Source organism: Solanum lycopersicum, chromosome 8 (genome assembly GCF_036512215.1).
Source record: "Solanum lycopersicum chromosome 8, SLM_r2.1".
Taxonomy (NCBI): Eukaryota; Viridiplantae; Streptophyta; class Magnoliopsida; order Solanales; family Solanaceae; genus Solanum; species Solanum lycopersicum.
In genome coordinates, this window is record NC_090807.1 from 66417498 (window position 1) to 66430869 (window position 13372).

The following is a 13372-nucleotide window of genomic DNA, read 5'->3' on the forward strand; positions in this document are numbered from 1 at the left end:
GATAGTCAGCCAAACTATCTCACAACGTTTTAGACCCAACTTAGGTACCATTTGAATAGTCAACACAACTCGATTTTGTTGTAAAATGGTGTTATATCACAATTCTTTCTTAATCATCAATGAGTAGATAGTCATCAACTACCAACATTATCAAAAAGAAGTAAAAAGACACCAAGATTTCAGTAAAATTTTGCATCAATAAACCCATGACATACAAATCGTTCACAAAAACCAATCTTACCACACAACAGAAGGACCTATACTTGTTTCATGGACTTTTTCCCCTTCTGTTTTGCACCCTTTACCTTCCCCACCCCAGAAAGGAAAAAGAGAAGTTAAAGAGTACTGCACTAGTACAAAACATAACATTCTTTATAATCAAATCATTCCCACTCAATTGTTGATGGAGGCTTTGATGTAATATCCAGAAGAACTCGATTTACACCACGAACACTGTTGCAAATCTTTCTTGATACATCGTCAAGGAACTTGAAATCGAAGTAGTACCTACAAAGAAATAACAAATTCAAATTTAGCTCACGACATATGAATATAACAGCATATAGAGTGGTTGTCAGTATATGGAAATGAATAAGTACCAGTCTGCTGTCATTCCATCTTGACTTGTGACTGCTCTTAGTGCAACAGCATGGGAATGTGTTCTTTGGTCTCCTTGTACTCCAACGGTTTTCACGGGTAAGAAGACAGCAAAAGCTTGCCAAATTTCATCATAGATTCCAGCATCTTTGATCGATTGAATGAAGATCTCATCAACCTAAACAACAGAAAGTTTAGAGGCCAAGGAACCAAAACAGCAAGGGTTGAGAAATTACTGCTAAATACTGGAGAACTCCTCATACCTGACGAAGAATATCCAAGGAATTCCCTGCTGTGACATCTCCTGGAATTCGGACAGCAAGTCCCGGACCAGGAAATGGGTGACGCCTGAGAAAAGCCACAGGGATATTCATAATCTTTCCCATTGCACGAACCTGCGAGATAAGTGGAGTACAATAGTTCAAATCAGTCTGGAATGAAATGGAAAAATAGTATGGAGGAGATGCATGCAAAAGTTGTAGAAGACAAAATGAAACCTCATCCTTGAACAGAAGTTTCAGTGGCTCGATGAGCTTCAGCTTCATGTCCTTTGGGAGCCCTCCAACATTATGATGGCTCTTGATCGTATGTGAATGTGTTCTTCCACTTCCAGGTGGGGGACACGACTCTATTACATCAGGATACAATGTTCCTTGGACTAGGTAAGCAGGTTTCTTTCCCACTTTTTTCTCTAAATCATGGGCGAAAATATCAAATATGTTGATGAACTCCTTCCCAATAATTTTCCTTTTCATTTCAGGCTCTGTCACACCTTTTAGTTTGCTGAGAAATTCTTCTGTAGCATCAACGCAGGTAACGGGCAAATGAAGGTCACTCTCAAAGGTTGCCATCACTCTTTCTCTCTCCTTGTACCTAAAAAAAGATGATGCAAAACCCATGTCAAAACCGTCATGGGTATGAAGCAGTCGCTAATGGATTAACCGAGTGAACAGAAAACTCCAACTTTTGCTGGGTTCTTATAAACTTTTATTTTTTAATCAGTTTGTGGTATTACTATTTGATGGGATAATCAGCAGCTATAGAGAAGTGGCAAGACTATAGACTTGCCTTAAAAGACCATTATCAACAAAAACACAGTGAAGCCTGTCTCCAATAGCCTTGTGTACCACGGTAGCTGCAACTGTGGAATCAACACCACCAGATAAAGCACAAATCACATGATCTTCAGGTCCTACCATAGCTTTAATTACTTTAATTTCTTCCTCCAGAACATCTTCCATGTTCCAGCCTGCTGTAATCTCGCAAATATCAAATAGGAAATGTCGTAGTGTTTCCATCCCTTCAATCGAGTGTGTCACCTATACAGCATTCATGTGGTCAGTGTGGATGAAATATTTTCTAGCACATTCAGAGATTCCAAAACTAGAAAATGCATAATCAGTCAGAAATGAATATCCTCAAATATCATGGTGACAACATAAATAACAAACAGAAAGAGCTAGTCTGAGGGTCCTATCCTATGAACCAACAAAGACCAAATAAATTTGCAACGAGTAGATCATAAAACCTAATCTTGTAAGGGCGGAAGGTCAATATGCTGTGGGTTTATAACTTTTATTTTATTAGTTAATGGCATTTTTTCCCTCTTTCTATCGGTTCTGCGTGTGTTCACAAATATAGAGGCAGAAGTAGAGATCCTATAGAGTATTCTTCATTCTACCCTTTCCGCCCACTTCTGTATCTTTAACAAGTTATATGAAGCACACCTGATGTATCAGTCAATCAAACTCAATCAACTATCCATTTAGTACTCAAAAAATCATCAAAATGATATCTTTTCATTCTATTTGTATATTCAATTATCCATTTAGTACTCAAAAAACCATCAAAATACTATCTTTTTATTCGATTTGTGTACTATCATCCATGTAGTACTCAAAAAAATATCAAAATGCTATCTTTTGTTTCTATTTGTATACTCTATCATCCACTTAGTAATCAAAGAATCATTAAATGCGATCTTTTTACTCTATTTGTATACTCTTATCATCCATTTAGTATCTTCACAATCAGTACTTCTATATCCAACCAAACACTAAATAATGATTCCAAATAAATTTGCAAAGATCATTTTTTTTTACCTCGGGATGATACTGCAACCCATAAAACTTTTTTTCCCTATTCTCAATGGCAGCAACAGCTCCCTGATTACTCCTCGCCACAACCTCAAACCCTTCCGGCAATTTCACAGCCTCATCACCATGGCTCATCCAAACAACCTGTTTATCCCCAATTTGCTTATTCCCAAACAACCCACTATTCTTCTGAACCTCAATTTCCATTCTCCCATACTCATGCTTCTCCCCAACCTTCACAACTCCACCAAGGTTCTGTACAAGCAACTGCAACCCATAACAAATCCCCAACACATGAATCCCTTGCGACTCCACATACTCAATAAAGCCAGAAGGAAAACACGGCGCACCGTCAGCGTGGACACTGTGAGGTCCACCTGAAAGGATAATAACACGAGGGTTGAGCTCGGTTATGGAGTCTAACGAAGAAGTGCCATTGATACAGAGTGAGAAAACTGATAAACTTCGAATTCGGCGAGTGATGAGATGGGTGTATTGAGAACCGTAATCTAGGATGAGTACGAGGTTGGATTTCTTCGCCTGAGTTAGAGGTTCCATTGCCGGAAAAAGGAGAGAGCTGACGGAGAATATACAGAGAAAAAAATGGAGGCTAGGGTTTATGGAATGGTTTATGAAGGGCGGGAAGATGACAATTTTATATGGTTTTGTGGGGCCAACATAATATATTTTTAAAATGATAAAATAATATTTGAAAAATTGAGTTGTATTTTATCAAAAATTAAAATTGAAGTTGTTGAGAAGGATGCAAATAAAAAAGATTTCATCAAATTCTAAAACCTCACTAGCTGTTACTCAGAAAATTGCACTAAACATGAGAAATACTCTTCGTCCCCTTTTATTTGTTATGTTACGTTTTTCGAAATTCAATTTTATTAAATTATATTACATTAATTCGATAGTTTAAACAAAAGAATTGGATATTCAAAAAGTACTATAAATTGCAATTTCTTGCATATTAATATGATGAAAAAAATACATTTTAAAATGTTAGTCAAAATTTTTATAATGTAACTCTAAAACTATAAACCACGACAAACAATACTGGATGGAAGGAGCAGTAGGGATAGTTGAATTGTATCGAGTATTGAATGAAAAAGGGAGGAAAAGTTGAAGTCGAGCAATGATACATGATATACACATATATATGAGGAATTTTCACATATAGCCACTCAAAAATAGTCTAATTACTCTTCATAAGCTATAGTTTGATAATTACAATTTGTAGCTACATGTTATAGGGAGGGGAAAGGCGAGCGAGACTGGGAGAAAGGATAAAGGCAAGAGAGATAGGGGAAGGCGTGAGAGAAAGGTGAATTGTATATGTATATCGGTTAGATAATTGTATATTATACATATGCATCTGTATATATAGCAAGTGAGATTGGGAGAGGGAGGAGAGAGACGAGCAAGATTGGGAGAGAGGTGAATTGTATATATATACCGGTTAGATAACTGTATATTATACATATGTATTTGTATATATGCCAAGAGACATTGGGAGAGGGAGGAGAGAGGCGAGAGGGAGGGAAAAGAGTGTGAGAGAGATGAATTGTATATGTATATGAGTTAGATAATTGTATATTATACATATGTATTTGTATATATGACAAGAGAGATTGGGAGAGAAAGGAGAGAGGAGAGAGAGAGTGAAAGAGAGCTGAATTGTATGTGAATATCGATTATATAAGTATATTACACATGTATTTGTATATTAAGGCAAATCATACATATACAAACATGATTAATTATACAAACTCGAAATTAGTCTAACATAATTATTTTTAGTCAATTCATCCGTATAAAAATTAATCATAGTTGTGGATGATACATAAGGTGGTATACTGATTTTTTAATCAACGAAACAGAGGTAAATCCTCATATAATATTTTATGTAGATGTGTTATATAACGAAATGCAATAACTTATGATCAAAATGTGATATACATATTGATCAGTCCTTTATTCATTTTTGAAACTAGATTTTGAAAACGTGCGTTGCACGTTTGTCCCTTGTAATTACTACAAAACGTATGCACACTAACTCTATTTTAGAATAAAAATAAATTAAACATTTCTTTAATTAATTCTACCTAGAAACATAATGAATTAATACCATATAAGTATTATTTAAGTAATATTTTATTAATTATTTCTTTAATAATATTTAAATTAGTAAAAGGGTAGAATCATATTCCTATTTTAAAGTTAAGATCTTCTCACATATAATAAAAATAATAATAATTTTTTGACTCGCCCTCAGCTCGTTTACCTATATCAATCAATACACTTTTTTTAAAAAAAAGTATAAAGATTATTAATAATATTATTTTATATTTAAAAATTAAAAGGAGTTTATACTCCTTAAAATGATTATAAAGGATCTATGAGATTTTTTATCCAAATATTTTTTTTTCTAGACAGAATAAATAAAATAGTAAGTTCTAAATTTAATCAATAAAAACATAAAGTTGTAAAATATAAAAATATCTAGCAATATCATTTTTCTTCTTCAACGGTTCCTCGTCCTTCGTTATTAGGGGTATTTATTTACAAATATGAAATCACACCATGATTTTATTTTCATACAAGTAGTAAATCATTTATAAATTCTAAAAAAAAACATTAAATGTAATGCATGCTAATTTTTGTAGATTTAATTATGAGAAAAAACTAATTACATGAATTATTCAATTCTCTTATCCAATAACCTAGAATGTTCACTACATGATAATCAACTTGTTATAACAAACATAATCTTTAAAAGAAGATTTGTACATCAGACAAGTAAATGAAAATTTTTATTTTCTTTTTCATTGCCATTATTCAAGAAAAAGTAGTCAATTTACTTTCCTTTAACCGAAAAATTGAATGTAACAAACAATTAACTAAGTAAAAATCTGCAACATTGAAATGAAAAATAATACTTACCAAATAACAAATAAATGTCCATTGACGCGTTTAACCTTGTTGAAGAATGCATCGAATGCACTAAAATGATTAAATTCTAATTCAGATACTATATTCTCCAAGAATTTACCGTCAATAAATTAACGAAACAATATACATATTCTTTCTCACACAAGTCCGTTTGTTTTACCTCATGAATGTTGAGCAGACTTTTTGTCCAAATGAAAAACTCTCTAGAATTATTTATCACCTGTTGCGTTAAAAACATAAATTTTCGATGAAAAGAATGAATAAAACATGTAATATTAGTTCTATCTATATACATATATGTCCAAAATTTATTGATCAAAAGAAACATGAAAAATTTGATGAAGAATTTTGTGAGATAAATCAATTGACATGCTATTGTCATGAGAAGTCATCAAAATAATGTATTTTGTTGGAAAAATCATGTATATAATTTTATCAATGGAACTCTTCAAATTCTATAACTTAAAATTAAATAAGAGATGTTTTGAAATGTTTAAACTTCATTTGTTTGAATGACTATTTATCTTTCATTATATCTTTATTACTTTAAAGTTTATTATCTAATTATTTATTAAAAATAGTTTTACATTTTAAAAAATAGAAAAAATATTTAAATGAAGGATAAAATAGTAATTCAACTTTGAGGTTATGAGCTTCCCACTTATAATAATATATGATTAACAATGTCTACTTTTAAACATAATTTTATTTTAACACAATCTACTATGAAAATAACCATTTTCCCCACCATGTGAGAGGATTTGCCTCTAGCTTTATTTATAATTATTTTTAATTTTCATCTTGATAATGATTTTATTTTTATTCTTCTAATTTTCCTAAAAAAATAGGTTTTGAAAATCATTTTCAAACTTGCATGTGAAAAGCTGTCAATTTCCAAATTGTCAACTTGCCTGTGAATAGAGGTTATCAAAGGCTACAAATTATTGCTTCTTTATGAAGATATTGACTTGTACACAACCTACTCCAAAAGTACAAGGTATATGTATCAATTTAATTTCTCTATCATAAAAAAAAAAAAAAAAAAACTAAATATTGATATTAAACTAATATCATTTTTAGTTTATGATAAAATTAGTAATAGAATTGTGAAAAATCTTTGGTTATTCAAAAAGTTTTTTATTTATTATGCAAGATACCTATTGTAGCAAACAATAACAATTGTAGTAGAGTGGTAAGCATCCTGACATGTTTAAGTAACTTAACTAAAGGTCTCAAATTCGAACCTTAGATGTGAAAGTATTTCACCTCAATCCACCAACGCGGACACTATAAACCAGAAAGAAAAACAAATGGGAGTGTGAATTGGTACCTTCAATATTCTAATATGTTATTTAACTACATCAACTATAATCATCATAACAACATTTTAAAAACAAAACTCTATATAAACAAGAAGATATATATACTAGCTAAGGAGTATAAATTCTCATTACAACAAAAAGAAAGAAAAAAATGAAATTTCCATGAAAGAAGCTTAAATTTAGCTACACAAGAAAGAGGTTTTGAAGTTGAAGAACAGTACACATAATTGATTCTTCAAGGACATCATCTGTGATTTGAGTCAGAACATCTTCAGTATCGTCTCGTATATCGAGCCATGAACCAGATTTTGCCAAGTCAGTTTCAACATGGTCATTCAATGTAGGTTGATCCATCAATGGAACAAGGTGTTGTTTCACTTCATTCATTACCTTTTCCAGTAGATGTTTTTCTGGTGGAAAGGACCAGAGTTTGGGTTGAAAGAACGATAGCCACGGAGGATATCTGAAGTGAGAATCATATGCTTCTAGTAGAGCTTCATTTGTGTAGTCCATAAGGAGTTTAGGCTCGGAATGGCATTGTAGTGCTAATGTCTCTAGTTCATCGGATAGCATTGCATCGAGCATTTGTTCTGAAAGATGCCTATTTAGCCAAAGTTCTTCCCAATTCAAGTGAAGAGTATGCAAACTTGACTGAATGTAAGTGCGAAGGGTGTCAGGTTCAGCACGATTCAGTATGGCATTTTCAGTGGATTCCTTGTTCAAACATCCCTCAAAGTTGATACGACGTGGTTGTAATACAGTGCCAGCTGCAAATGATCATGAAGTTTAGTGACTTTGCTGTTATAGTGGATAAAGTTTAGTGACTATACGTGAAATTATCTTGAAGATATTGTGTTACTCACATGGTTCATTTCTTGAAGGGCTGATTAGATCATCGGTGAAAACTGGTTCCAGGACTGACACCGGGCTTGGGTGATCTCCTCGGTCCATAATGCTGTCGACACCTCTTAATTTGTACATGCTATATGGACTCGTCGATGAAACGTCAGTTGAAGAACCAGGAGACCAGACTTCTGAAGGTGAAGCCTAAAGAGGATTATGGTGCAACAGGAGTAAGATTTGAAGTAAACAGAAAACAACTAATATCAAAACATGTTTCGCAATATTTTCGTGACATATTAGTGGGAGAGGATGCAAAACTTACCAGCATTGAGCTTTTGAGATGCTGAGAATCCTTGTGTCTTTGAGGACTTTGAAAACTAGTATGTGTTGGATCACGGGGCAATTCCGCTATACTTGTATCTGCAAGAAATGAATGTTAACAACTTAATGTGCATATGAAGACCAAAGAATTCTCTAATAAATGGAAGAGAAACCTACCATTGTAACACGGTTGTTCTGGATTACTCTTTCGATCCTGTTTTGAACAATAGTTGAACAAACGATCATGCTCGGGCGAGGAAAGAATTCTTTCCAATGTTCTTGAGGGTTGTGTGCTCATCGCAGCTTCATCTGTAGTGTTGACAAAGTTCAATCTTTGAGAAAGATGTCTCTTTGCCTCCATAGATATATCGAGTTCCCGTTTCTTGGTGTAGCTTATGGCAGACGCGTCCAACTTTTTACGCACTTTTTCAGTCAGAAAGGAGACTTTAGGTGCTTCACTTGTGGATATTTGTTTATTTTGTGCCTCATTCTTGTTGTTGGACTCGGTGAACGAGTTAGTGGATCGTGCAGTAGTAAGACATGAACTTCCCCCTTCATCAACTTCTAAGTTCTTCCTATCGCTGACGCTATGAAGCTTATGTACAGTACTTCCTACTGATATCAAATGCTTCTCTTTCCATTTTTCTCCCATTGCATATTTCAGTTTCCTCTTAATATCTTTGAGAGAAAAGTTCTTGTGCTGCAAATTTCCCCCTTTACTACTTGTGCTATGATGAGACTGGATAGACGAGCAATAGCAGTAAACATTTTCAGAACATCGAACAGTTCTAGGAATCGGCTTCAGAACAACTATTTTATTTGAAGGCCGGGAGTTGGAACTTTCTTCGAATGCAGATTGATGATGCTTATGTTCACTCTTTGAAATGTTACAGTCTGGTAGTCTGTTACTCATGAAGGACTTGATCGAATCTCTAGCCATTTGCACGTTTTGCATGTTTCGGATTTGCTTAGCTAAGAGTGAATTCGGATCTTGTAGGAGTTTCAGAAACAAATCTCCATTTGAATTTAACATCTCTAATGCATTGGAAAACTGTTCGGGCTCATAGCTCATGTTACCTTTGCTGATATACTTCCTGTCTATGAACATTTGATCGATAAATGCTTTAGCACTCGTCTGAAGCACTTGTAAACTGATCTCATCAAGCTGATCATTCTTAATGGAACTCCTCTTTGAATCCCCATCTTCTCGATGAATTTGACTGCCGATAGCTTCTAATATGGATGCCAATTTTAACTTATGAATAGACATTTCCGCTGAACTTGAAGCCTGCTGAATATCCCCGGTCTCAGTATCCTTCCAATCGTAAACAGGTGACTGATTCTTACAGCCCTTCTTTGGCGATGGCTTGTATTTACTTATCATATGATCAAATAGTCCATAATCTACTTCTTCGTGTTGCTCATTTCGGGCTATAATTTGAGTGCTCTTCTGCATTTCACCAGAAATTTCTTCGTGAATCGAAGTCTTTATCCTTTTATCACCCGTACGAACTCCTAAAGCTTCCACTTCAGCTCCATCCTGAGACAAACAACTCTCAAGTCATTACCTTTACTCAAAAGCTGCATTCATAATGTGCTACGAGAAGTGACGGAGTCAGAAATATTAACAAGGAAATGCAAAAAGAGTCAAGAATGTCACAGCTTTACTCTATTTCGCACAGTATACTCTCCGACAAATGGGATTCAATCGAACCCCCTTCACTACATGTAGCTCCACCCCTGCCTACAGAGTCATTATCTTATCTACAAGGATATCGAAACACATTTTTCTTCCTCAAGGAGTAAAAACCACTTGTCTTATGACTACATTGCTATAAGAACTTCAGGTACACAAAACCTAAGTTTCACAGACTCTTCACTATACGCTACTTTTGGCAAATCCGACACACACCCCTTAACATTTTTGAAGAGTCAGAGCTACATAGCACCAAAACAAGAATTATTCTCCAAAGTTACATTTTTTTCATTAACCTTGTGATGCAAGAACCTTACAACTAGATTTGGCTAAGTTCTATACCACACATTTTTGGTGATAATTAGATAAATGGTTAAATTCTCCAAACAAACTCACCTCATAGCCATACAATTGGTCGCTACAGTAAGTTAAAGCATCAATCTTTCTTGAATTTTTGCCTGCAAGATAAGAAAAAACAATCACTTATTAACAAAGTGCACAACAAATGAGGTTCGGGAGGGTAGGATATACGCAGACATTACTAGCTCGGAAGGTAGAGAGACCGTTTCCGAATCGAATAATTCCAACCACATACCTATAACATTCTTTGTAGAACCTTTCCCATTTGACAGCAGCTTCTGTTTCCTCTGATTTTGACCAAAATAAAGGCTACTAATCAATCCCCACATACAATTAAGCTGACTCTTATCTATCTGATGTGGATTTCTTGATGATCTCTTTTTCTCCATCACAAATGAACACTTTTCCCTACACTGAAATTTAGGCACAAAAAATCAAGAAACCATAAAGCTACTAACTTTATTCTCAAAACAAGACTTAAAATATACAATTCTTGATTTATTGAGTTAACTGATACCTGATGTTGGAGATAACAGATATCTAATCAATCAATCTGCACGCAAGTTGATTCAGACACCAGAAGAGAAAAACCATAATGTGTTAATGTTGGAGTAATTTCTTATGGAGGAAAACAAAAGTGTGAGAGACAAAAAGTAGGCATCAAATAAGGAAGAAATTGAGATTTTTTGTTTGTTTTGCATTAAACAAAATGATGTTGACTTATGCTATAACAAAAATACACTGTTTTTTCATTTTTGTCTCAACCACTATCCATGAATTCCTTTAAAACACTATCTTTTCGTTAATTAAATTTAACAGTATCTACATTATTGTTTATTAGTACACTAATTACCTGTTCTTGTTTTTTTTTTAAAAAAAAATTAGTGTCAGACTAAAATACAAAAGTTCATGTCTGTTTACTGTTGAAAAACCACTGAATCAGTACTTATAAACTGTGTTCTAAGTGAAAAGTACATTTCAAAGATTCTAACACCGTTCGTGGTGGTGAGATGGTTAAAATCTTTTTACTCTCAATTAGAAATCTTGAATTTTAAAAGATGTAGGATTTATAAATAGACTTTGAGTGCCTGATTACTATTTAATAAACTTTAAAATGAATATCGAATATTGAAAAAAGATTTTTTTTAAAAAAAATAAATAAGTTAAAACAATTTGGGGCTTCTGCAGAATTTAGGTAGAGAAATACTTGTCCTTATTGTAGCCACTGGTTGTATGACTCATGTAGTAACTGATTCCCACAATATTTTAATTAGAAAACGCGTCTAAACTTAACGTGAATTATTAGTTTTATTTTTAAAATTATTAATTGTCTTAATAATATCATTTTATTTGGCTAATTTAATTTAAATAACATGAGTGAAATATGTCCTCGAAATTCTCATCCAATTTAGGAGGATTATTTTCAATTCTTCTTTTCACTTTTTATTAAAAATCTCGTGTCATTACAGAAGTTTGAGATCACATGCTATGTAATAATTTAATTAGTCCAATAGAAAGGTATTTTTAAGCTGTCAATAGTTTAGAAACGAAATTAATAATTTATATTAAATTTAAAAATGTTTTTTAATACTTCTAGCTTGTTTATAGCAATTTACGAATGGTAAAGTGAATCTCTTTTTCTTTTTATTTGCTCCTTTCCTCCATAATTAATTGTCATAATTTCGTTTTTTAGAGTTAAATTATAAGAACTTTGATCAACATTTATCGATATATATATATTTTCATCATTTTGATCTGTTTATAGTACTTTTTATATAATTTTTGTATATCTAACTTTTAGAAAAAAATATTAAATTAACATATAAAATCAAAAAGCATTTTATATAGTTTTTACATATCTAACATTTAAAAAAAAATATTAAATTAACATATAAAATCAAAAAGCATAAGACAAATAAAAGTGGACAAAGAAAAAGTATAAAATGTTTATTCCTTATCTAAATGACTAAATTAGAGAGTTTACTATTCATAAGATAATAACTATCTCATGCATGTCTCATTTATAAATATTTTCTCCATCTACATTTATTTTTTCAGTATATTAAAAATAAATTTTTTTTTTTTGTCCAGTTTGAAATAAATATAATTGTCATGGGCATGCTCATCTTAAATAAAGAAGAAGGGGGCAAAAAAAAAAAAAAGATTCTGCAAATATACATTTAATTGATATTCCTTCACCAACCAGCAATTTTAAATTATTGAGTAATCTAATCAATTAAATAACTCTCATTTTCATATAACTACACATATTATTATTATAATTAAAGTTAATTAAAAAAATATTAATTTAGTTACTTGAAAATTAGTCAAATGTCGGTTAGTAAAGATATTAAACTTTTTCTGAAAGGCATTTTTGTGATTGTTTTATTAATATAGTACAGAAATATCACTATTCACTAATGTGGTGGATGACTAGATCTAATTTTTGAGTAGGGGTGGGAATGGTACGATATTAATAATTTCGATTTTCGATTTGAAAAAATATTATATTATTATCGTATCAAATTAATTTGATATGATTTGATATAGTATATCAGTAATCATAGTTTAATTTAATTAAAATTATAGTTACTTTCTTTAGAAAAATGTGTGAGTTTGAGAGAGACATATTGTTCTCCCAATAAATACACATGTACACAACTAGTGCCATGAAAAGTGGCTGGTAACCAATAATTGACATTTACAATCAAACAACAATAATAACATAATCAGTATAATCGAATCGGGTCATATAAAAGTAAAATAGAGTGTATATTAATTTTTTCCATACTCGTAAACATTGAAAAAAATTGTTTCCAAAAAGTTTTTACTTACTTCATCCGTTCATTTTTACTAGTGCGCTATATTAAAAATAGTTGTCAAATAATATTTATTTATTTTTTAAAAAATTAAGAGATAATTTTATCTTTTTATGTTAATTTTACCCTTGTTATAAAAAATTGTTCAATATCTAATACATTTTCTCTTTACAATAAAATTAACTTTTAACGGCAACAAATAAACATATCAATAAAGAGTGTTAAATTTTTTACTGACATTAATTAAGTGTCATTGGATCAAATGTTGCTAAAGGCTTTAGAGACATATACAAAGAAAGTTAATTACCGCTAAAAATACATATTTTGCGGCAATTGAGCTATCGTCGTTAGTTAAATTGT

At 32.1% G+C, this 13372-nt stretch overlaps 2 protein-coding genes across 2 annotated transcripts; both read right to left on the reverse strand.

Annotated features, from left to right (window-relative positions):
• Positions 1-177: 177 nt before the first annotated feature.
• On the reverse strand, positions 178-3521 carry LOC101256508 (uncharacterized). Its single transcript, XM_004245551.5, has 6 exons — positions 2700-3521; positions 1666-1916; positions 1095-1470; positions 861-992; positions 600-775; positions 178-507 (listed from the first exon to the last, which is right to left on the reverse strand). Exons 1-6 carry the CDS (start codon positions 3249-3251, stop codon positions 384-386), a joined length of 1611 nt encoding a protein of 536 aa, XP_004245599.1. The 5' UTR covers positions 3252-3521; the 3' UTR covers positions 178-383.
• A 3515-nt stretch (positions 3522-7036) lies between these two features.
• On the reverse strand, positions 7037-11016 carry TRM13/14/15/33B (TONNEAU1 recruiting motif 13/14/15/33b). The gene is made up of 7 exons (XM_004245550.5): positions 10711-11016; positions 10429-10606; positions 10230-10291; positions 8315-9677; positions 8139-8236; positions 7837-8020; positions 7037-7740 (listed from the first exon to the last, which is right to left on the reverse strand). Exons 2-7 carry the CDS (start codon positions 10580-10582, stop codon positions 7157-7159), a joined length of 2445 nt encoding a protein of 814 aa, XP_004245598.1. The 5' UTR covers positions 10583-10606; positions 10711-11016; the 3' UTR covers positions 7037-7156.
• Between the last annotated feature and the right edge of the window lie 2356 nt (positions 11017-13372).